Source organism: Rhodnius prolixus, unplaced genomic scaffold (assembly GCF_049639745.1).
Source record: "Rhodnius prolixus isolate KJV_2025 unplaced genomic scaffold, Rpr scaffold_4, whole genome shotgun sequence".
Taxonomy (NCBI): Eukaryota; Metazoa; Arthropoda; class Insecta; order Hemiptera; family Reduviidae; genus Rhodnius; species Rhodnius prolixus.
Genome location: NW_027411614.1, coordinates 27725018 through 27751125, shown reverse-complemented (window position 1 = coordinate 27751125; position 26108 = coordinate 27725018). Strand labels below are relative to the sequence as shown.

Here is a 26108-nt window from a genome sequence, read left to right as displayed (position 1 = left end):
CATTGTGACCTTTGCGCTAATCCATATAATTCAGTCATGAAAGTGAAGGTATTAATCTATAGTAGATACAGAACTAATTACAGAACCTCTCTTGCTATCATCTGATATTTCAGATGCTCTTCTGCTGAAAATTTTCTGGGAACCATTCAAAGGAGTCAAAATTTATTTCCTGTAAACATATTTCCTGAAATTTAACTTTTACAATGAGCGCCAAGAATAAGAGAAAATGTATAAAAAACGATTTTCTGAAGGTTGACTTTTACATTTTCTGAAATTTTAAATTAGTGTTATATTTTCTAATTATGAAATCACTTATGGCATCTGGAAAAGAATTGTCTGCAAAACTAAATTTTCACTTATTATATTTATTTATTTGTTGTAGATTAGCCAGATTTTTAGAAACTGCCGGTAGTGTTTTGAATTACTTTGAACCTTTCTTGGGCCGTATTGAGATCATGGGAAGCAGTAAGAGAATTGAAAGAGTTTACTTTGAGATCAAGGAATCCAACATTGAACAGTGGGAAAAACCTCAAATCAAGGTATTTCTCTATACTTTTTTTATACTTAATTATTTACTTATTCTAAAGTACAGTGTAAAGGAAATAGTTCAGATATTATATTTGACTCGGAATCCGAAAGCCCCCGGTTCGAATCTAGTTGGATGTCCTTAGATTATCTCTTCTTTGGTGTTAAAGCTCATTGTCCAAAGTGCTCATGATGGACGGATTATCAGTACTAAACTATTTTTGGAATAGAGGGACCCATTTGTTACGATTACGAACGCAGAACATGTAGTCGTCTAAATAACGAAACCTTCATATTTTTCAAAAAATTTTATGTCTCAAAAGTAAAAGAAAAGTGGTAGCAGAGGTTATTTGATCTTGTAATGTACATTTTAGTGTATGTTCTTTACATTGGCTGCGGAACATTCTTTATTGATTTAAAGTCATCAAAAAATTATAAATTTGAACTCAACAGTTATATTGAACAAATGAAAAATAAATTTAAAGAACGAACATAAACTTAAAATAAAGTCACATTAGCTTTGAGGTAGCTATGTCAATTAAAAATTACTATGTCTCTGATTAATTAAATGTTAGAAGTAATTTAAATAATTTTTCATTTAATTGACACAGTTTTATTAATTATACGTACCTTCAATTAAAAAAGAAATAAGAAAACATTTCCATGTCATACCTATCTCTTAGGCATGACTCTTTTCCATTAAGTTATACGATTACTCTGATTTATAAAAGAAATGCTGTAATTATTCGTTTGTTGATTAGGAATCCAAAAGAGCATTCTTCTATTCCATTGTAACAGAAGGAGGTGACAAAGAAAAGTTGGAAGCCTTTGTAAATTTCTGTGAAGATGCTATCTTTGAAATGACTCATGCTAGTGGGCTTATGGCAGTAGATGATGGTTCAGGCGGAAGCGGAGGAAAACAAAGAAAAACATCATTTTCTTATATTGGCGACGAAGATGAGGAGAGGTAATATATTTTTTTTTGCAAATATGAAGTAGAATTTTAAAATTATTAATTTTCAGATAGAAAATCATAAAAAAATTAACCTTATTTTATGGTTTATGAGTGTTTGCTCCATAATTCTTTTGTTTATTCAGAGGAATAAAATAAACTGAATTTTAATTTTCAGAAAGTCTCCAATTAAACGTGGTTGGCAGGCAGTTAAAGATGGAATTTCGTGTACTATTTCTATGATGTCACCCAGCAATATTAAAGCGAAGATTAATGAGATGCAACAGATGACTGTTCTTGAACTCTTGGTTTCATTTTTTAAACTTTTCTTTTATGGATTCTACTATACAGGATATGGCTTTTCTCTTGTTTTAAAGTAAGTCAAATATTCCATTACCAAGGTGATTAATGGTACTGAGGTACTTAGCGGTACGCTAGAATCTCTAATAGGTAAAGGAAAGAGGAGTATAGGATCGGACAAAATGTTAAAAAGAAATACAAGTTGATTCTGTCGTGACTCACTGATAACAGTCTCACCCATGAAGGATTTTAGTACCAATAATTACTCTATATTTATACAGAATAGAAAAGAAATGGACAAAATAAAAAAATAATTCAGAAGAATTCTTTGCATTTACTTTTAACAAAGTAATTTAAAATTTATGGTTATTTATTGATTTATTAATAAAATCTCATAATCAGAACAGAAAGGGCGTTCACCTGCCATAAACGCACACTACCTCGAATACAGTAAAAAGTAGTCGTACTTGGAATTCGAACTGGAGATCTTCCACTTACAAAGCCACGCTCTTGACCACTAGACCAACACCCTCCCCGAAATGTTGAGCGTTAATAAGTCAATAAATTTCTTGTAAATAACATTAACGATTTATTTTTTACATATTATTATTAAACGGATTATCTGTGATCATAATAAATTATAATTGTTCTTCACTGCATCAGTAGAATAAAGTACTGAAGTGGGACCGTTTCGCTACTTTCACGCATTCTTATTAAACTATTGGATGATTCCTAAGGTGTCTGCAAAAGTATAGCATTGGAGCACCGATTTCTGTGCTTCTAGACGAACCTACATAGATAGTTCTTAGGATTTCATTGATTTTTCATTAGCCAGAAAAGATATGTCATTATGTTTTGCAGGGTGATTGTTTTTCCTAAAATAACAGTTCTAACAGTTCTTCTCGACATGGTTATTCTTTTTACATATTTTACAAAATTTAATTTGTCTTTTATTGGGGCAAAACTTGTATGTATGTCCTGGTTTTGAACAATTAAAACATGTTACAGATGTTGAATAAGATTGATTTGCTTTTGTATTTGTTTTATTTTTAATAACGTTTTAATGTAATAGCCACATCCTCTGGGCATGGAGAAACGTTTTTCTTCGTTTGTTAATCTTTTAATCAAATTGGACAGCGCTTTTTCTTCGTTGGGGTACTCCGCACTCCAAAAATGTCTTTATTTACTATCTAGTCTTGTTAAAAGGTTTGATATCACCATGCTGTCATTACTTTCATTGTTCAAAGCTTTTAAACGAAAAACCAAGTTTTCTAATATGCTAATGTTTGTTGATATATCAACACTATTATTAAATTTGAAGTTAAAAAACTCTTGCATTATATCAAATTTGCTACTAACAGAAATTTGCCAAAATCGACTGGATAAATCTCAACACGGTCCAAGTTAGTAGTTAGTAGTAGTTGTTTCAAGTCCAAAAACAACTTCTAGAAAATTCTGATCTTTTACCTACAAATTCTCTTCTCAAATCTTAGCGACATCAATTATGCTGCTTCGAGCGGCTTAATTATCTACCTTACAGCAAAATATCGGTTTATTACTAGAATCAGCTCTATCCGTGATTTTTTGGGAGTCTTATCTTTTCTATGTAGTTTTCTGTTACATTTCAGGAGTACATTTTTAGAACATTTTTGAAAACCAATCCAAGTTAAAATGTACATATTCAAAAAACTAAGAAAAAAAAGGCATGATAATTAACAAACAATAAAGTCTGTTGAACACTTTTGTAAAGACACAAGCATTGTAACATGCCTTAAAATTCCTGTGAGATAACAGTATTTAAAATTAAATCTTACTAAGACGCGCAATGCGTCCTTAGCCAATGGCAAGAAATCAGTAGGACGCTCTGATGCCAAGAAAATTACTCTTTATCTACGTTCTCGACACTAAATGCTTTAAGTCGGCTCGGGTACTCTGCTTGAAGGCGCCACGTTAGCCGAGCGGGTTAGAGGCGAGACCTGCGACGCTAATATGTATTGTGGTACTGGGTTCGATTCCCGGTCTTAGGCCTTGGATTTTATTTAATGGTTAATAAAAGAAATTTACAGTAAAGTATGTTTGCTAGTAGCCTCCGTCCACGACACCTAATTGATAGTTGGACGTTAAGCCCCGCCTGAAAAAATAGGCTATTACTTTACTTTACTTTTTTACTTAGCTTGATCTGGGTCATGTCCACGACCAGTTACCAGCGAGACCGCAGAGGCTAGCTAAATAAACTTGTATGACGTTTGCTGGCCTTTAATTTAAATCGCTAAAAATGTCCGGGGCCTGTGGGAAAGCGAACCTCGGATCTGCCACTTTTTCAGCTATACTCTCGTTATTTAACCGTGTAGCGGTTGTAATCTTAACAGCATGCTTATCCACTTTTGTTAGCTGTTTATGAATAAAATTATATATTGTACAGTCAGTTCCTTCACTCCTGATTTTATTTTAGATATATTGGTGGTATAATTTTCTCATTAATGAGTGGCCCACCTGTAGAAGATACAGTTGTCGAAGTCAAGGAAGAAGAAAAACCTGGTGCGTTGAGAATGATTGCTGCCTTACCACCTGCTGAAGAAAGCCCTCCCTCTTCAGCGGATTTCACGAAGGAAGAAAGTCAGCCGTAAGTGTTTACATCTAGAGACGTTTGCCTGTAATGGCAGTGTTAATATAAAATGCTTCACAATAATAATTTCCGAAAAGTTAGAATAACAACATTACTATAACAATTGCTCTATTATTAGACCTAGAGGACAAGAAGGAAGTCCGCTTGCAATTGAAGAGGGTGGTGAAAGAACGGGTGAAGAAGGTGGAGAGCAGCCCGCAGCAACAGAAGAACAACCTTCTGTTACTTTGGCTGATATCCTTGGGTTTGTATTTTTATCTAAGCTTTGTATATTATGTTTTGTATTATTAATTCATAACAAAAAAGTCTTACTGAATTTCTTGCTGATTGAATAATTATTCATAATTATTATCATTAAGTACCTAAATGAACAGCTTAATATATTAAAACTGTCCGGTAGGACAGTTGTATAAGGGTTGATCGTCAAAAAGTGCACGAAAAAGCGTAACGTTGAAAAACACCCAACTTTGACAATTTTTTTCTCTTTTTCTATAAAAGATAAAATTCCCAAATTTTCTTTAAAATATAGAGCAAACCCTCCTTTATAACTGAAATTTTTTTGCAACCACCCAGACCTAATAGATTTCGAGAAAAAAGTTGCCGAAAATGAGCAAAAACGGCATTTTCAGAAATTGTTGTTGTTCTTGTTCTTCTTCTTCTTCTTCTTCTTCTTCTTCTTGTTGTTGTTACCTTTTTTGTAAACTACGTAGCGCCTAAACGCGTGAACCGATTTTCATGAATGAGGTGTCATTCGATTCGGAATTTTATGTAGATGTGCCTTTTGGGGGTCTCGACCCTGTACATCGAATGGGAGAGGAGTTAGTCCTCTTTATGTAAGGCCCCCTCCAAAATTATTATTACTAATTACTCTGTAAATCTTGGCCCGATTTTGATAAAATTTGGTAGGATGATAGGGTTAGGGCTCCCCTATGTAACATTAAAGCGACGATCTGCTCTTACACTAGTTAAGGGGAAGTATAGCAATCGTTTCAAATTATCGACACGTGAACTGATTTTCATGAATGAAGTGTCATTCGAATCGAAATTTTGTACAGATTTGCACTTTAAAAGTCTCGTCGCTATGCCTCATATGGAGGGGAGTTTGCCCCACCCAAGTAAGGCCGTTTCTAAAACTATTATTACCAATATTTCTATAACGCTTTGTCCGATTTTGATAAAATTTAGCACGAAGAAGTGATTAAAGCTCCTCTACATGGCTGTGAAGTGCCATCATGCTCTTACACCTACTAAGAGGAAGTACTGCAATCGTTAAAATTATCAATGGGTGAACCTATTTACATTAATGAATTGTCGTTCGATTCAAAATCTTTGCCTCTTTGCCTTTTAGAGAGAAGTACTGTAATCGCCCGTTTATTTTTCTTACTCCTCTTAAAAGGAAGGTCTGAAATCGCAGTTTAAATTTGCTTTATACGTACAAATACCTTCCTATTTTATATAAAAAGGCTTTCTCAAAAAAATTGTTGTTGAGGATGGTTTGGGGACCGCAACTATAATCATTCTTTAAAAAGATCTCTCCAGTGGTAGTTACGGTTCCTACTTAACACCTTATCAGGTTATAATGATAGAATTGCTTATTCCAAATTTAAAAAAAACAGTAAAGCAGATATGTAACTTAGCAAAATAGACAAAAATGAAAATCTATCCAAAAGGTACAAAAATCTCCTTAACAAAAACTTACAGTTTAAAAAGTTAAGTATAAGGGTTGATTAAACGCCAAAAGGTACACAAATCAGCATGTACCCAACATTTCATTCAAGCTTAGTTGATATAATTTAAGTAATTTTGCTGCATTAACTTTTCCTTCACATTTTTTAGAATTTATTAGATGTCACAGACCCTTATGCTGGCCATTTTCATCTACAAAATATTTGTTCAAGTAGCACTGTAGATTGACTTTAATATCTATTAATCTATAATAATCAAACTATTAATTACAGGTTAAAAAGAAAACGTTATAAAAAATAAAAAAAATTACGAGGCTACAAAATTTAAAAACTTTTTTAAAAAAATGCTTACACCAACATACATCAATGATTTCGATTATTTTATTTTTTATAAAAATCGTCGGTTTAAGTTCATTCTTCGATTAAAGTAATTGTTATTTTATGTAGTAGTCAAACATTTATAATAATAGGTAATAATTATCTGGCTCTATCGCAAATAATATAGTTTTCTTCAATCACACTCTCAATGTAGCTGTTCTTCTCACAATGTTATATATATGTTATGTAATATAAAATAAATAAGTATTGCATACTTTTAGGACAGCTAATTATTCCAGTATTTTACTATAAGTAAAATTAAATTACAATTGAGAAATGAATAATTGTTGTTGAATAATCTACTTGTTATTAACTGTGTGTTATTTGTGCTCACGAATATTTCGGTAAGACGAATTCAAGTCTGAAATATTGTTTTAAATCCTCCGTGATTCAAATTTAAACAGTAGCCGACTCTAACTTTGTCTTTTTCTACTTTAACATGCATGTATATGTACAACTTCAGAATAAAGGGCATATTAAAGATAAATCAGAAGAATAATTTGGAATAGAGTTAAAATAAAGTACCTATTTAAAAACGAAGATATAATATACATTTTATCATAATTATAACCAAATAATATTATGAACGAACTGGCCAGCATAAAGGTCTGTGACATCTAATAAATTCTAAAAAATGTGAAGGAAAAGTTAATGCAGCAAAATTACTTAAATTATATCAACTAAGCTTGAATGAAATGTTGGGTACATGCTGATTTGTGTACCTTTTGGCGTTTAATCAACCCTTATACTTAACTTTTTAAACTGTAAGTTTTTGTTAAGGAGTTTATGTATAATCAATAACTAATTTTAATGATAGGGGAGAAGCAGCTAGAAAAGAAGCCGCCCAAACTGCTGAAGTTGCTGCACAACAAGAAGCAGTTATGGCCGCATTTGAAGCAGAAAAAAAAGAAGAGAAAGTTTCTACTGAACCGTCAGCTGTTTCTCAAGTAAATTAACTATCTTCTATAACATTTTCTAATATGATTAGAATGCTGCACACTTTAACTAAATCTTTATTTTTTATTTTTAGATTGATTTCAATAAATATACTCATAGGGCTGTCAGTTTCTTGGCCCGTAACTTTTACAATCTTAAATACGTGGCTTTGGTTTTGGCATTCTCAATTAACTTCATATTGCTCTTCTACAAGGTAAAATTTAAATTTATTAGTAATGAATTTTATATTTATATAGCCACTACCGGTCTAAAATGTGCCATTGCTAAGAGATAATCTCTTATTATTTATTTTCTGAGTACCAAAAGTTTTATTTGTTCATCCACCAAAACCTCGCCTAATATTGCGCCTCCAATCACTTAAGATTTTTAATTAAATTCCAGGTCAAATAATGAATATAATTATAAAATGTTATGGAGAAAACATAAAGAAACAAATGTGCTAGCTTTAAGTACATCGCGACAACTTTAATTTAGGTCATATTTAAGTCATTAAAATAAAAATTGAGTTGTTATAGTATCTCTTCCCCCCCCCTTGGTGAGTGCAATAAGCTGTGGGAGAAAAGGAGGGTATTAAGCCCCATGAAGGCCTTGTGATATAAACTGTGAGAAAAGGAGCAATGATACTTTATGGAATAGTCTGGGGATGAAGTCCTTGCAATAGTGTGCGGTGCTGTCAGTGCACCTAAAGACTCCTTCAAAAAAGGCTGAGCGGGTAGGAGACAGCACGCACTGTGGCTTTGAATGTTCTCTCAGAATCCTACCACTCTAAATCTACATTCAATATAACTATTGCCATGGAATCATAGTTTCTGAAGAGATAAGCTCCAGATATAGTGGAGCAAATCTAAGGCTGTGTGAGAAGCTGATTCTTGGTATCCCCTCAATAGGATAGCTCTAAAGTTCAGCATTGGCAAGTTGTTCTTCAAGTTCCTAGCTCGGATAGAGAAAGGCTTTGACGTATAGAATGACAGTGAAAGAATATTTTATGTTAGTTGGAGAGGGTCGGAGTTCATGGAGTCTCCAGAGGTCATCCAGAGCTTTGCTCTGCTAGCTACCTCCTCTTTCTTGAGCTCCTCCAGGAAATAAATTGTGAACCAGAAAATTTAAAAAAAGCTATAATCGCAATTCGAAAAGTACACTGTTAATCTATCTGAACTTAGTGTTAAATTCCTTGAATCATAAAATCATATAATAATTCAGTGCTGTCTTAAATGATGCCATTTACTAAAATATTTTTGATATATGTTAATACAAAAGAATGGTTGGGTGTAAGTTATAAAATGTAATTTAGTGGTTCTTACTTTTTTAATAAGTGGCTACGCCATTGTATAAGACGATATACATTTTTGTATTTTTTTTTTTTAGGTAACAACATTAGGTGAGGTTGAAGAAAATGGAGGTAGCGGAGAAATAAATGGTGTAGAAGAATTATTGGAAGAATTGAGTGGTGAAGCTGCTAGTAGTGTAAACCTAAGTGGAGAAATAAATGGTAGCGATGGAGCTGGAAGTGGAGAAGGCGGAGGTAGTGGTGAAAATGATGAAGAAGATCCACTTGAATTTGTCCATGTCAACGAGGATTTTTTCTATATGGCCCACGTTATGAGATTGGCAGCTCTTCTTCATTCTTTAGTTTCTTTAGCCATGCTGATTGCTTATTATCATCTAAAGGTACATTTTTAATTGTAATTTAAATTAATTAAATAATTTGTTTCTTTATTCTTACTTAATAGCGAAACATTACTAGAAGGGCAAAAGATTTTATACTCTCATAGTTCAGCTACAGCAGTGCCTCATCAGATCAGCTTTTTTTAGCTCATCATCTTCATGAAGTGCAACCCTTTTGAGAGCTTTAGGATTCAGCAAAGGCAACTGAATAAACTCATTTCTCCATTTTTTAATTTAGCTAGTTTTCTTCTCTCCCTTACTAGCCTCTAATTTCAACTGGAATTTCTTAATTGCATTTCAACAGTCGCACTGAGGGACAAACAAACACTGATATGCACGAAAAGCACATTAATTTAATTTGTTTTTTTAGAAATCATTTTAAATGAGTTATAATTCTTTCTTATTTTGGAAATGTTATATACTTACTTCGAAACTAAGTTTAATCTTCTTTGACTCTTGAATCGATTTGCATTATTTTTTTTTTAACTCAGGTTCCATTGGCTATATTTAAAAGGGAAAAAGAAATTGCTAGACGACTCGAATTTGATGGTCTTTATATTGCTGAACAGCCGGAAGATGACGACATCAAATCACATTGGGATAAGCTTGTAATATCAGCGAAGTAAGAATATTTTTATTTATTTTGTTTCTTATAAAAATCAACGCACCTCATTTAAGTCTACCTCACTTTATTAGCTTATTTAGATAAAATTATTTCTTCTCTATTTCTTCATTTTGTTAGAGAAATACAAAATCTTTCATATGGTTCAACATGTAAACGCTTAGTTCGTGTTCTTTATTATTTTTTTTACTTTTTTTGCACACATCGTAAAATTGCAAGATTACTTACACTGTGACAGCTCTTTCTTTTTGCAATGAATTCTAAGAGTTAGCACACATTACTTTCTTACTTCTCAATCTTATGCCAAACTCTATTTTTTGCTCTTCCCTTTTTCTGGAACATAGCCGTCATTTTTTTTTTTTTTTTTTTTTTATGATTTAAGGCGCGTCAATATCTAAGGTTATTGGCGCCCGGAGCTTTCTTCAGTGCACTGCCGGCCTCTGAACAGTGTACTCTCGTTACACTGTCCATCACCGGACAGTGAGCTGTAAGAAGCTCCTAGGGAGAGAAAATCTAAGGGTCAGCAGCTGGATTCGAACCCGGGACCTCCGCGTGGGAGACCGCTTGCTAACCGCATAGCTAATCCCTTCCCTCCTAGCCGTCAATTAATTTTTAATTTTTTGTACTGTTGAACAAAAGAACACTTTTAATACCTAAAACTGTAAGAAAAGTATATTGGATTCTTTTACGGGTCGAATTTTAATTTGTTGATAAAATTTATATGCTGTTACTTCATTTAGGGAAACATAACTAATTTTTGTTTTGCTTTATTAGATCGTTTCCTGTAAATTATTGGGATAAGTTCGTTAAAAAGAAAGTGCGTCAAAAATACAGCGAGACTTACGATTTTGATTCTATAAGTAGTTTACTTGGTATGGAGAAGACATCTTTCAGTGCGCAACAAGAAGAAGGATCTGGATTAATATATTTGTAAGATTTTGAATTATTTATTATAAATACTTTAATAAAGTTTGCAAGGTAGATTAAAGAAGACTGAACCTCTTTTTCCTCGCACTGTGTACATGAAAACATGAAACTCAGTTTACCACAAGAGAACACATTTTTTTTAAAGTACTTTTTTATCTTCTATAATTTGTTTTGATTCACTAGTCATTTTTTGGTTGTGAAGTTTCCAAATTTAGAGTATAATAAATTTTTCATCCTTAAGTTTATTTTAGAAGCCTATTTTTAGCACTTAATTCTATATTGTGTTTTAATTTTATTTAAAACTATAACAAATTTCTTGTTTTGTTAATTTCTGCTATACTATTGATAAATTATGTATCATTTCACATATTTTAGGTAACTGAATCATTGATCCTACGTTTATAATTGATTATTGTTTAATGTTTTTAATCAAACCGGTTTTTTGTTTTTGTTTTATGCTTGTGAAAACGAAATATTGAATCCATTGTCATTTCTTGTAATTACCTTGAAACTGTTTTAATTTATTATTATTTCTTCGAGCAGAATAACGAACTCAAAACATTTAAAATAATGTTATTTATATATAATTTGTAAAGTTATGGCTGGAGATTAAGCACATTCCTTGTTGTAGCATAATGAATATTGACTGGCGTTACCAGTTATGGAAAGCGGGTGTAACTATTACTGATAATGTAAGTGGGGCACTGATTTTGAAGATAAGATTGATTGAAATTAACAATAAAAAATTATTAAAAAATAATTTTTTGTTCTAGGCTTTCCTATACAGTTTTTTCTATTTTATATTCTCAATTCTTGGCAACTTCAACAACTTTTTCTTTGCTGCCCATTTATTAGATGTGGCCGTCGGCTTTAAGACTCTGCGTACGATTTTGCAATCTGTAACTCATAACGGAAAACAGGTAAACTACAATAATCATTATTTTTTGAACTATGAAAATTAATAAACTAACGAATAACAATCAATAATGAAAATATTAAATTGAAAATAAAATTATCACCTTTCAGCTTGTTCTAACGGTGATGTTATTGACAATTATTGTATATATATACACGGTAATAGCATTCAATTTCTTCCGGAAATTTTATGTTCAAGAAGAAGATGAGGAAGTTGATAAAAAATGTCATGACATGATGACTGTAAGTAGTTATCTCGCGTTAGAGATAAAATCTTTAACATTGTGTTTAAATAAATTAATTGTGGTTTTTTTTTGGTTAATTATAGTGCTTCGTATTCCATCTGTACAAAGGTGTGAGAGCTGGTGGAGGTATTGGTGATGAAATCGAACCTCCTGATGGCGATGACTATGAAGTGTACAGAATTATGTTTGACATTACTTTCTTTTTCTTTGTCATTGTCATTCTGCTGGCCATTATTCAGGGTAAATCTTAAATCTCTCATTTATCTTTTCATGCGGATTTACATTTATTCTAAATATCTTTTTTTAGGTTTGATTATCGACGCATTTGGTGAACTAAGAGACCAATTGGAGAGTGTAAAAGAAGACATGGAATCTAATTGTTTCATTTGTGGCATTGGAAAGGATTACTTTGATAAAGTGCCGCATGGTTTTGATACACACGTTCAACAGGAACATAATTTAGCCAATTACATGTAAGTATGGTAGAGAAAGGTAACGTTTATAATTAATAATTAATTAAAATTAATTTATTAAAATAAATCTTCTAAAATTAATATGTGTATTAGGAATCCATCACGGTAGCGTATAGAAAAACATAAATGTTATAATGATCTATGATGTTAGTAGTGATTTTTAATTTACATCGCGCCTTTATTTACTTCAAATAGTCATTTAAGTCCGGAAATATCAAACCTTAAATGATTGTATTTCTAAGATGAAATCTTCCAAAAAAATCATTACTAAATTTCATTCTAAATTCTTAATTACATCCTGTAGTTTGTTTATCACGCTTTATTTGACATAAATTCGACAGTTACAATTCTGAAAGCTAGTTTCCTCTTTAGGACGGTATCCTCGAATTAACAAAAAATTTAACTTTTGTTGATCTACTATTTTTTAAAAGTGGTGATTGGTGAAAAGGTATTTTTGTGCTAAATAAAAGCAAATTTTCCTGTGAATGAAGGAACTTATAAAAAATATTCCTATTTTTAATAGGCCATCACAACCTGCTTGAAATTTACGGAAATCCACCGGTTTTGGATGTTTGCTCATTTTCTAGTTGACAGAAAGTAAGCTATCGCAGACCTACTATGGAAAGGAATAACAAATATATGATGATCAAAATCCTTAACCGGTCGATGTCCATAAGATGAAGTAGTAAATTTTGGTATTATATTATTACAATTAAGAAAAATCATTTCCGCAGAATTGCAATCCAAATATTTTGAATAACTTATGTGATTCGCAGGTTTTTCTTGATGCATCTGATTAATAAGCCAGATACAGAATACACTGGGCAAGAAACGTATGTCTGGAATATGTACCAAAAGAGATGCTGGGACTTCTTCCCAGTTGGTGACTGCTTTAGGAAACAATATGAAGATGAACTGGGCGGTGGTGGTGGATAATTTCTATTTGTATTTTAGTAACAGTTCCATGTCAGTGACAGATGACTTGTTTTTATTTTTGTATAGATCATTTTGTTCTGTAAATTAAACAAGTTGATAAAGACAATAACAGTAAAAAAATATATGTATTATTATAAAGTTGGTCAGTCAATGTGTAAACAAGTAATATAATATTCACATCATGTAAATACTTTATGGTAACTTGAAATTTGTATGAGCCACAAGGCTAAGAAATTGTTGCCCGCGAACTTTTTTAATTGTACGAATTTAATAAAATGTACATAATTAAAAATACAAATTATAACATTGGTATTTTATTTTGAATCCAACTGTCGTGGATTTGCTCCTAAATAACTCCAAGCCTCCTGGTAAGCTGAGCTTAGAATACTTCTTTTTTAGTTAAGGCTACCAAAAATCGTTATTTTGCTTTACGTTCAATTACTAAATTAGGAGTCATGGGCGGAGGCGTCTAGCAAACATGCTTTACTATAAATATCTCATGTTAACCATTAAATAAGCTCAATGTCTTAGACCTGGAATCGAGCCCAGTACCCGCTACACATCTTAGCTTTGCGGGCTTCAGACATGGTGGCGCCTAATTACCGACACTGGGAGAGAATTATTTTAAATGTATATCGTTGCAATTAAAAGTAGTGACAGTTGAACACAAGCAGCATCATGAAATTAATTGTGGTTTTAGATTTGTGAAATGATGAATAGTGATCTAAGTGATGTGATCTGTATACTAAGTCAGTCGCTAATACATTTTTTGTGACTAATTTTTTAATGACTTTATTTCTGTCAATTAAATTGATTGTTTTGTTAGTTATAGTTAAAGCTAGCGGATTTCACCCTTGTAGAATTTTAATACAATAATTTTATGCCTTTGAAAAATAATTTTCTTTTGATTTCTTTTAGAATATTTATGAGTATTTCAATTTTTATTAAATTTTATTCATTTTGGCATGTTTAGTTTAAACTCATTCATTCAAAAAAGACTTCTGTAAATTTTGCGCAATAGGGTAACTAATAAGAGGTATTATTATAGCCTTTACGACCACTACTCCAGTACAATAAGTATTTTAAGGACACTACAGAAATTTCACTAACTAGCCGTGCCGTATCTTGCAGATTGATTCCTGAGATACCACCCATATAAATTTAGCTATTTTCAGACTCTTCTCAGCAAGGTTGCCTTTGTTATCAATCCATCTGCTAATAGGATGACACTATTTATCCTTACCTTTTTAATTTTATTTATTCCGAATCCAGCTTTGATATTGTGAAGTTAGGCGTAGTAAAAAATATTTTAAAAAAATTGTAAAGTTTCTGTGGTTCAGTCATTAGGATTAAGTAGTTATGTTAGACAACACTGACCCTGGATATGATCACTTCTATAGAAAGTCAACCTAGCAAGAATGTAAGTTTGAGCATAATATCCAAGATGATTCATCCTTAATTAATCAAGCCGTAGTAGTAAGCCCCTAAAGGAATTTTTATCCAAGATAGAAAAATTAGAGCAAAAGTCGCCAATAAGCGTAAGTGACTAAGGTAAATAAATCAGATCTTTGTCAACTAACAATTGCCAAATTTAGGTATAATTGTCGATTGCTAATTTTTTTTCTCTTTGTCAATAGGAGAAATTTGAAAACCGGATTCACCAGCAAATTCACTGCTGGAGGTTTCAAAATCCGCGTATTAATACAAGACAAGAACACGAGAATACCTTATCCGAGGAATTCCTTATTAATGGTAAATCCCTTTACATTTCATTCCTAAAGAGGAACTGCCAGTTATAAATGACTCAGTGATCCTCACCATTTTATTTCGGACTCATAAGAGAATGCAGGTTGCCTTTCGTAAGAGCAAAGGTAAACAAAAGTGCTGACTTCCTCAGACATTTCAATTTATTAATTGATCTATGAATAAAAAAAAAAATAATAGACAATGTGTCATATTCTTATATTTCGATTTTTTTTTTTTTTTAATTACCGCGCCAACAATTGAAGTAATTAGCACCTGAGGCCTTTATTAGTGTATTGCCAGCCTTCAGAAGAATTCTCTCGTGACTAATAAAACTATCACCGTAGTGTTGTCGGACCTTGAAGCCCCATGAAAAGAAAATCTAAGAGCACGCAGGATTCAAACTCAGCTGATCCTTTCCTCCTATATTATTATTTTGGAAATACCTGCAAATTCTAGTGTGCTGAATCAAACTATGTGATAACGTAAAAAATGGAAAGTTATCCAATGTTACCATAACGTTCTGTAAAGTGCAGTGGAAGTAGTTGCTATGTGTATGGTTAACTAACTACAGCTGCGTTTTTACTTGTAAAAGAATTTTATTTATGATTTTGTCAGTTAGAGTTCGCAATTGCTGGTGTACAGACCAGAGGTTTGGCAGTTTGCAGAAAATCCAAGTTTCTCTCTTATTGACCTGCGACGTTTCTTGTCTGCAGCCCATGCATGTATGTTTGTTCATATATTAAATAAATTCGTTAAAAAAATTTGTTCAGATTCATCGTAGATTGAATAGCTTTTTTCAAATAGTTTGTTTGTCCTATCCCTCCGTGAGTGAGTGTGTGTGGATGTGTGTGCTTAAGTGTACGTTCGTTGCTACAAGTAAGTGGCTCTATAGAAGTGGAATTCGTAAGAGGCAGCGGCTGGGCTGCATTTCTTTCAAAAAAAATAGTAAAATCTTAAAGCCATTAAAGAGAAACATCTAGTTATGATTTAATTTATTAAAAAGATACACGATTTTTGTTTTTTTTTATCAGACGGTTGTTTCAGTGACCAAAAAAGAAATGTATAATACATGTATAATGTGGCAAAGTTGGCTTTAAAATACACATACTACTGAATAAACATATATTACAAAGTAAACTTTATTTATTAAAGTAATAAAATATAAATACTATATTTATATATATTATTCTATAAATAATTCAACCGATTGATTGCTAACATGCCCTATTTCGTAGGGCTGTACAGCTAGCTACAGTTCAATTTTTTGTATTTTTGGCAATTCTAGAGATCAATCATTTGCAGAAAGTTAAAGTTAATTTTTTAAATAGAAAAATAACATTTGTACAATATTTTTCTGCAAAACTGCTCTAAAATCCAAAACTACAAAAAAAAAAAAAAGCTGTAAAATTTAAAAATAAAAACAGTCTTTTTCAAGAAAAAACTAAAACATTCGCACGTTAGGTTAACATCGATGTTACGAGTGATGGAATTTTTTGCCAGACTTGGCCATATCCTCTAGAAGTTGACATGGCGTAAATGGTGCGCCATATGCACTTTCAAATGCTTTCATTTTACCAACAAGTTTATCAGCACCATAAGTATCTACCCATCTAAATGGACCTCCAGTAAATGGAGGGAATCCAAGCCCAAAAACTGCGCCTATATCTCCTTCAACCTGTGAAAATAATGAAATATGAAATTGACAAAAAAGTATTCATAGCATCAAGCTTGTTGATTGCAACACTAAAATTCAATTTTTAATTCGTTTTTAGAAAAATTTAATAAGTTATCATCACTTACTGGCCCATTCAAAATTTCTTCCTGTAAACAAACAATAGCTTCATTCACGAATCTTGTAACCATTCTTAACTGTATATCTTCATCTTCCTGCAATCCTTTAGGATCAAGATGAAATTTGTTAAAGATGGTTAAGGCACCGTCATTAACATCTCTGTCTTTGGAGCCTTTTGAATAAACATAAATCCCTTTGCCAGATTTTCTTCCTAAAATCAGATATATATATATATTTTTTTTTTGTAAATGGTAATTTTTTTGGTAAATAAAATATAATAATAAACCCTACATGACTTCAACTTGCTGGTTAAATAGGTTTAAGGAGTCTAAATAATTAGTCCTTATAAGAACGGAAGCTTTCTTTCCTTGCAATATTCTAATAAAATTATGGAACGGAAGTGGATTAAGATTTATTGCTGAAATTTAATTAGTTCTCTTTACTGGAAACCCCAGCAGTATACAAAATAATATGCAGAAGTTTTATTTGTTTAGATTAATATTAATTCATATGCATAATAAAATCAAACATATCAGGAAAGCATTTTCATGATTATTTCTGATTCATCAATCAGTCGCAGAAAATCAATAAAGAATAACTTAACGGATTGAGATATCTTCAACATGCCAGGCTGCTTGCCATATTAAATAAAAAATTATTCTGATATAAAAAAATGAATCAAAAATTCATTACGTTTCTTAAAAAAACTTACCAAGGAAGCCTGAGTCGGTCATCTCTTTTAAAACGGCTGAGTTACCACCGCTAAACCTGTTCCCAAATACCGAAAATAGGTGATCACTGATATGAGATGCAACATCAATACCAACTTCATCGACAAGTGTTGCTGCGCCGACTGGAAATCCAAACTTCTTTGATAATTTGTCCAATTGCTTTGGATCTACACCTTCCTGTATTCAAATTTTAAATTTGCTGTTAGAGATACCAAAATCTTAAGATAATCTAATAAAAAAAAACAACCATCGATTCTATCAAGGCAATAATCCTTAATAGATCAATCAAAATTTACCTGTAATAATCTCAATGCTTCTGAAGCCATTGTTGCTAAGATTCTTGTAGTATAAAATCCAGGACCATCTTTTACGGTAATCACAACTTTACCCTGTTTGAGACCTACATCTACTGCAGAGGCTGCGGTATCTTTTGACGTTTTATCAGTAGTAATTACCTCTAACAATTGCATTTTATCAACTGGAGAGAAATAGTGCATGCCAATCACCTGATAAAAGTGGTTTATAAAATATATTTGATTACTATGTCATTTTTATACAATACTATACAAATATATAATAAAATATGTCAAGTAAGTAAATTGGATACTTTGGCAGATAGCATCGATTAGGCAAATAAACACTCCTAAATAAATGCTTTTTACTTTTTTTAAAAATAAATTTACTTATCTAAAATAAAACTTGAATACCATGTGGTAAAAAGCATGTATTTAGGCAAATGTCTCTTGCCTAGTTAATGCTCTACGCTTAAGTAACCATTTTCCTGAAGTATAATTCTTTTTCTCTCACACTTACAACATACATACACTAATCATATACAGGGTGATCCATTTAAAACGCACCAATCGCTAATAACTTTTTAGGAAAGCGGAATTTCAAAAAAAAAAAACATTAAATAAACTATATGTTTTTTTCGGTCTAGTTTTCAAATTTTCCACCCCCAATGCTGTATCTTTATTTTTGGCGGAGTTACGGCCAAAAACCCAATTAAAGTTTCATAAGGACCACTAGTTTTGACAATAATTATGAAAACTACATAAATAATTGTGAAAAATGACGTTAATCCCGTTTCGATATCCCTAATATTAGTTGAGATATTTAAGATAAAATTTTACTATTTTATCAACTCGTGAACGGTTTTCAATATTGATTTTCCACCAGAAATACACGTTTTGGGAGGTCCTCTGACCTCAAAAAAGGTTATTTGTGATGCAAAGTGAAAAAATAATAAAAATTAAACATTTTAAAAATGTAGTGCAATGTAATGGTTATGGGTGAGTAGTGAAGAAGTCTTGCATACGGGGTACATAAACATGATGTGATGGTTGCTTTTATTTGATGATAAAACAAATTTATCCTGATACACCCACAACCATTACATTATACTACATGTTTTAAAATTTTCAATGATTACTATTTTTTCACCAAAAACATTTTTCGCGGTCAGAGGACCTCCCAAAACTTGTATTTGTGGTGGAAAATTAATATTGAAAACCGTTCACGAATAGATAAAATTGTAAATTTGATCTTAAATATCTCAACTAATATCAGGTATATCGAAACGAGGTCAACGTCATTTTTCACAGTTTTTTATGTAGTTTTCATAATTATAGTCAAAACCAGTGGTCCTTATGGAACCTCAATTGGGTTTTTGGCCGTAACTCCGCCAAAAATGAAGATACAGCATTAAGGGTGGAAAATTTGAAAACTAGACCGAAAAAAACATATAGTTTACTTCATGGGTTTTTCAAAATTCCGCTTTTCTAAAAAGTTATTAGCGATTGGTGCGTTTTAAATGGATCACCCTGTATTTGTTTAGATATTCGTATCTGTAAAATAAATATGTACGCAACCGTTTCTGACAAGAGCAAGTTTGTCATTTCATATAATGCCAAGTTATTTTACGAAATTCAACCAATTGCCTAAAATGCTTGTTACTATTGAATATTTTTGCATAAAATTTCACGCAAAGCTATCCAATTTCAAAAAGAATTCTAATGAGCAAATGAATTCAGACGCCAAGTTAATGAATTACCTTTTCTGGGCGTTTGCTCTTAGCCGCTATTTTAGTAATCTCAAGCGCTGAAGTATTCGTAGCAACTATGCAATGTGGTGGAACCACAGCTTCAGTTTCAGCAATTACTTTATGCTTTATACCTAAATCCTCGAATACAGCTTCGATCACCATATCAGCTTTACTGAACTTGTTATAATCTAAAGTGAGATCTAGATTTGCTAAATGTCTGTCCCTTTCAAACCTGTAAGTATGAAGTATAAATTAAAGATTAACCTACAAATTATATTAAGATATGTTATATCATGTAAATTAAACATTTATGATACAGAGATTAAAGTACTATATAAGATAATATAAAACTTACGCGGTAATTTTCTTTCTCTTGATGGCATTGTCGAATCCTGTCGTTATCTGTCCTAAACCTCGGTTAAGCCCTGCTTCAGTGGCGTCCTTCAAAATTACTTTGATACCTTTATCCACGGTTACTTGTACAATACCGGCTCCCATTAATCCAGCTCCAAGCACTGCCAGTGTTCTGAACAAATAAGACATTGACTCGATATAAATAAATTATATTTATCTTGTTAGTTGATTAATCTTAAAATTAAACCTAAAATTAAAAAACGATATATATATACGATCTCAAAGGCAGAGAAAGTAAACAACAAACAAGCTTCATTCTTTATCCAATGTTCATTTAACATAAATCAAAATTAAAAACAAACCAATTTTTAAACATTCGAATTACAAATATTTGTTTTTATTGTTACATTTACAGTGCAATGTGCATCTGATTCATGAATGGAAATCCAAGTTTTTGAGTTCGCAAAACCTACAGAATCTGCTAACATATCGTCCTTTAAATAAAAGGCCCTTTTTTGTCCACATGGCAGCCATAATTCAAAAACTTTAGTCACGTTTATTAAGGGCATTTCCAAAAGTGGAACATAGAAAATTATACGTTCTGTATCACTACTTAAGATCACTTTACCGACTCCATTGTACGAAACTACTTTAATAAAGAAACACTGATTTTTCCATGTCCTGTGAGCTGTTGATTATCTTATATTGTATCTTGACAGATATAGGTTGTTTTCCTTAGGATATAATGTGATAGGGAAATACTAATTGTACCTCTGTTGGAGGACTTATCAGATGGACTGCCATTCCTGCATAAAATTTTTGTATTTGAAAGAGTATAAAATATTTATTGCACCATTTCATCAAATCCTAATTAACTACAACACTTTTAACCAGATAATTAAGTTCCCTTTTGCTGAGATCCTACTCTTATCAAGACTTTCTAAAATTAGACGAATGTCAGAAAAGATCACTGATGTTTTCCAGCGACGGGGAAGTAGTAGAAATAAACATTCTCAACAATAGGTACTTTTTAATTGACTAGGGTTAAATATAAACTTAGGATACACCATTTCGTCATTTAAGTCCATATAAATCTAAAAAACTATAAAACTCCCACACAACTTATTAAGAAATTATAAATTTAGTCCAGAGAAGAAGTGAGCGATCATGGTAGAACAGAAAGTATGAAGGAGAGCACTGTAAAGAAGATGTACCATAGTTCGTAAAAACATATAATGGGCTGGCATCTGATTCTAAATAAATGACATAGTTACGCGTATTTTTTGGCAAACAGTACAGTCTCTTAATGAACAGTCTCTGTACTTTCTCTAATCTTTCGGAGTATTGGGTACCCCTAATTTGACAACCGTACACAAGGCTCATGATACTGAGTTAAATACTCCATTTTTTTTTTGTGCAGGAATTGGTACATAACCATTCGCAATTAAGCCCTGATGAAATCCGGATTGCATTTTGACAAGAGCTACAATAATCACACAAGAAGCAAACTCTAACTGCCAAAATGAAGTAATTACATACGTTTTTAAGAAATTTTAATTCCACAAATTATTTTGCTTGGTTTTTGCAGTATATCCCGCGTAAAACAAATATAAGAGATAGTCATATGTACTAATTATAATTAGTAAGTCCTGAAAACCATTAATATTTTAAAACTGCAACACCAAATGTAGGGTACAAAAAAATCGAATAATGTAACTTGATTGTGCACAAGCTTATAAAAACAAATGAATTTGTGCTAATATTATTATTTTAAGCTACAATTTTTGACCTCTCAAGACCTGGATGAAACTAAAATTTTGAAAAGTGAAGCTCGGTTAAAAGATGAAAAATGAAATGAAAAAATCATTATGAAATAAAAACTTAACAAAATGAATGAATAAACTCACTTGACCTCACGCTCCGGTTTTCCGAAACGATTCTTTTTGCATTCGGTTTGTCCTTTGAAAAGACCGACCAGGCCTTTGCTTTGCGGTGTCATAGCTAATTCAGCAAATCCCTTAGCTTCTGCTTCATAACCTTGTTTTTCTCCATTGTCTATGCCTGTCCTAATTACATCTAGAATCTAAATAAACAAAAGTTTAAAATCAGCGCAAATTTCACTAGTAAAAAAAAAAAAAAGATTTTTTTTTACTTAAATCTTAAGGCGCCTTAAAGCAAGCCTCAATAAAGATAAAAATCGATAGCAGGTCAAACTTCATATTTTGAAAATGCATACCAAATAAGGTGTACCAGAAATCGACCAATAGTCGAATATTGTAGTCTTTTGCACAAGCCTACAGGAGTTTACACAAGTGAATCTTTGCTTCGCCTTTCTTAAGTTTGGAAAATAATATAATTGTTATGGTTGTTTTCCGATATAACATTTTAAAAGTTTAACGATATTACAACTTCCTTAAATTTACCTTAAAACGCACTTTTTTTTCATAACTTACTTCTTTACAGAATAACATGTATTGTTAACATAAATTTTGTAAAACTGAATTTACCTTAAGCGGGGCAGGATATAAGCCTCCTGTCAACTTCAATACCTGTCCTCTGGCTCTATTGAATATCTGATCCTTTACCCAATCATACTTAAGAGCGAAATTCATTATTTTGTCCACCAATCCTTTTTTAGTTCTGTCAACCTTTAATTCTCCTTTGGCTAACTTATTAGCTGTTAAAATTGCCACCTCTTCAAGATATTCAATCGTTCTGTTAAAATAATGCGTTTCCACTTAGTTTTATTTTCATAAATTCAGTAACCATTAATCAGAAAATGTTATTCTCTAAAACATAAAATATACCAAAAACAACTTGCCGAAACTTATTTCTGCATTTACATAAAATAAGTTTTGTCTTTTTAGTCACAAATACTAACCGTTTTTCAGGTGGTACTAATCCAGGACCAAGAGGATCGACAAGTAAATCGATTATTCCTAATTTTTTTGCTTTATCTGCACGAACCATTTTGCCAGTAAGGCTAAGATCAAGTGCAGTAGGAATGGACGTTAAGCGCGGAAGTCGCTGAGTACCTCCTCCACCTGGTAGAAGTCCTAACATTACTTCAGGCAGACCAACAGCTGTCTTTTTGTCTTTCACAGCAATTCGATAATGGCAAGCAAGGGCTACCTGTAATTTAAATTTTATCGTTAAAAAAAAACACGATTTTATGAAAATATTCACACAAATTTTTACTTTTTTTGCAAGCATCGAATGACACTAGAGTACACTTAATATGGGTTAGCTATAATAGTTTGTAAATTTAGCTATTAGATGATTACATAAGTTCTTTTCAACTTGATAACCTAGCAAATGCCCCAGCGCTTTCCACACGCTCTCAAGCGTAGCTCTATTTTCAAAAGCATTGATTCGCTGTATCAATTTATTTACTAATACTTGAAAAGCCCAAACAAAGAAAACCAGTGAGGCCAACAAACGTTCACTAAATGGGGCAGTTGATCCAAGAGCAATGCTCCAAACACTAAAGCAGCGTTTGCTACAGATGTCTGCAGTTAAGTTTACATGATTACTTGGCGGAGATTTCACTCACGCCACACGCCATTCTTATAGGTTACTCTTAGGCTAATGCAAGTTTTTTCTGCGCCGGAAATTTTTATATGAGGAGGATAATGTGATGGGAGAAGCAAGAAGCTGCAAATTCAGCCACTGTCTTCGGTCCTATTTGCATTTACAATTTATTTAAAACTCAAATCTCAACTATGTGCACTTATGTAAATTTAACCCAAGAGGAACACTACCTCTCAAGAGAGATACGAATGTGAAAAAGTGAACAAGCAAATACAAAAAATAAAAAAGAAATAAACTTTGTTGTTGAAAGATTTCCTAAAACATTCTTAAAAATTTTAGGACAAGTTATCAATGAAATAATTTCAAAATAATTACCTCAAGCCCACCGCCAAGACACGGTCCCATTATAGCAGCTACAACTGGTTTCTTCATTGCTTCCACACCCGCCAGTATTTTTTGTGCCATTAAAGATATACCTTGGACCTCATTTTCGGATTTACAAGCTTGTAGCATGTTAATATCTGCACCAGCAATAAAGCACCCAGGCTTTCCGGAAATCAACACAGCCGCTCGCACGTTTGGGTCCATATTCGCATTACTAAGAGCTGCTTCTAATTCCGACGCTACTTCACGGCTCAATGAGTTTACCTATTATTTCCAAACAACTTAAATTTATACAGAAGCCAATGAACATCTTTTACTTAAAAATAATTATATACAACATCAGCATTTCAATTAAAATAATAAAAAGCTATTTCTAAGGTACTTGCTTTTGCATCTGGTGAGTCTAAAGTAATAACAGCAACATCGTTGACAATTTTTGTACGAGTATGTTTTGGGGAAGTGCTTGTAGAATAAAACTGCCAGTAAGAGGAACCTGCATAAATAGTAAATAAAGTTTCATTTTTAACGAATTACTGCTTAGAGGCCCCTTACATATGTTATATAAATCTTTACGAATCTATCATAAAACACAGTTCTCCATTTTACATAAATTCAGTTTCTGTAAAATATTATGAACAAATCTGAAATATACTGACATATTTTAAGTAAACTGACACAAAACTTTCTTTGAGAAATACACTTACAAAAAGAAAAAGCAGTTCGTTTGCTCTTATGCAAAATTAGAAAGGAAATAATTTTGAATATATAGGTACAAAGTGTGGAAGTCTACAGTTTTTCTACAAAGAACAAGCTTTATTTTTTTAATAAATGCTTTTTGTCAAGACTTGAGTGCCCATAAATATCACAATGTTTCTCTAGCAACTACTTCACTTCTGAAAACCTATTTCAACTGGCACTTCATGAAAACGTTAGCGAAAGAGTTATTAGGATTATGTGATTAAGTATCCTGCTACCAACAGAAGTGAGAATATTAGTGGCGTCAAATCTGGGACCAAACTTTTAACCAACCAGCATTAAAAACAAATCTTCGGCGCATATTTAATTATGATAATGAGTATATAAGGCCAAGGAATTTTCCCAAATTGACTAATAATAAAATATACATAATTTAGTTTATTAAGTTCAAGAATAAAATTACTTCTTTCAATTGTTTTATTAAACATTCATCAAATATTATATTAGTAATAGGAATAGAGTTTTATAAAATTATATCAGAATAATTCAATTGGGGATTGTCCAAATCTCGAAGGAGCCAAAGGTCAATTAGGCCAATTCTCAGGGAGCTAAATAGTTCGGTAATACGTATAATTAAAATAATCAATTACTATCTCTATGTTTATAATTACTCACTTGTTAAAGAACATAACTTAATATTGTTTCTGGAAAGATTTGCGAGGACACCAAATAACCTGCAAGCAGCCATGATGTCTTCCTGGAGAACTTATCACCAACACAGGACCTTTAATCTACTCTTTCTCGGCAGTGACGGCAGAATTCATTCGGCACAGATGTCAGTTGGTTGCGCAAGTACTCAATGCCTACTAGATAACAATTTTTATGGCTATTGTTTCAAATTATAAATAGGAAAAAGCACTTAGTAAATAAAAAAATACTAAGATTTTAAAAATAAACTGTTGAACTATTAATTAAGAATATGTACATATGTTCCTTTGTTTCTAAAAGGCCATATCGGCATACTTTTCAAATTTAAATTTTATTTATTTGAATTTAAATTTAAAAAACTGGTATGATTTAATGCTTAATTTGACGTGTTCTCTGTCCAACTCTGTCTTAATTAGAAAGTTTAATTGTACCATAAACTTCGGGCGCCAATAACCTCAGATGCTGACGCGCGCCTTAAATCATTAAAAAAAAAAATTGTATCATACACAACAATTAGTTACGAAAGGTGTAGAGCTATTTAACAAAAAATGTGTGTTAAGACCTGATAAGTCAGGTTGCTAGATAACTAAATTTAATCTATTAATGACTAAAAAAAAGAAAGTCTTCTTAGGGTAGGTACATAGGATAAATAAGATCCTTTTGAGATTGGCATTTTTGTATGTTTTTATGACAAAGGATTAATTTTATGCAATTGCGCTATGGTAGAATTTGTGAAATAAAAGAGAATATTTGTTACGTACTTCCCATTTATTATAGCAGTACGTTGAGGTAGAATAGCCACTTTTTTCGGGGATCTGGTCGTAACTAAGGATTTCAAAAACCAATAGATTCAAACTTAAAAACGTTAGACATTTCTCGAAACCAGAATAACACCTATAAACATAACTTTGTAAAA

General features: G+C 32.0%; 2 protein-coding genes across 6 annotated transcripts in view; one reads left to right on the top strand and one right to left on the bottom strand.

Annotated features, from left to right (window-relative positions):
• Nucleotides 1–13530, top strand: part of RyR (Ryanodine receptor) — a 118593-nt gene extending 105063 nt beyond the window's left edge. For all 5 annotated transcript variants that reach the window (XM_074130704.1, XM_074130702.1, XM_074130701.1 and 2 more), the window contains 16 exons: nucleotides 383–539; nucleotides 1287–1492; nucleotides 1656–1853; nucleotides 4230–4400; nucleotides 4522–4647; nucleotides 7284–7413; nucleotides 7497–7616; nucleotides 8789–9091; nucleotides 9580–9710; nucleotides 10485–10640; nucleotides 11269–11329; nucleotides 11411–11557; nucleotides 11664–11795; nucleotides 11881–12037; nucleotides 12105–12270; nucleotides 13047–13530. In XM_074130704.1, coding sequence (XP_073986805.1) covers nucleotides 383–539; nucleotides 1287–1492; nucleotides 1656–1853; nucleotides 4230–4400; nucleotides 4522–4647; nucleotides 7284–7413; nucleotides 7497–7616; nucleotides 8789–9091; nucleotides 9580–9710; nucleotides 10485–10640; nucleotides 11269–11329; nucleotides 11411–11557; nucleotides 11664–11795; nucleotides 11881–12037; nucleotides 12105–12270; nucleotides 13047–13206 — 2521 coding nt within the window. In that variant the 3' untranslated portion in view covers nucleotides 13207–13530. The remainder of the gene's footprint in view (nucleotides 1–382; nucleotides 540–1286; nucleotides 1493–1655; nucleotides 1854–4229; nucleotides 4401–4521; nucleotides 4648–7283; nucleotides 7414–7496; nucleotides 7617–8788; nucleotides 9092–9579; nucleotides 9711–10484; nucleotides 10641–11268; nucleotides 11330–11410; nucleotides 11558–11663; nucleotides 11796–11880; nucleotides 12038–12104; nucleotides 12271–13046) is intronic.
• A 2537-nt stretch (nucleotides 13531–16067) lies between these two features.
• On the bottom strand, nucleotides 16068–26093 carry Mtpalpha (monolysocardiolipin acyltransferase Mtpalpha). Its single transcript, XM_074130705.1, has 13 exons — nucleotides 25954–26093; nucleotides 25160–25350; nucleotides 24175–24281; nucleotides 23780–24052; nucleotides 22755–23005; nucleotides 22381–22588; nucleotides 21781–21956; nucleotides 19875–20045; nucleotides 19529–19751; nucleotides 17772–17981; nucleotides 17457–17652; nucleotides 16753–16955; nucleotides 16068–16627 (listed from the first exon to the last, which is right to left on the bottom strand). Exons 2-13 carry the CDS (start codon nucleotides 25230–25232, stop codon nucleotides 16427–16429), a joined length of 2292 nt encoding a protein of 763 aa, XP_073986806.1. The 5' UTR covers nucleotides 25233–25350; nucleotides 25954–26093; the 3' UTR covers nucleotides 16068–16426.
• Nucleotides 26094–26108: the final 15 nt, after the last annotated feature.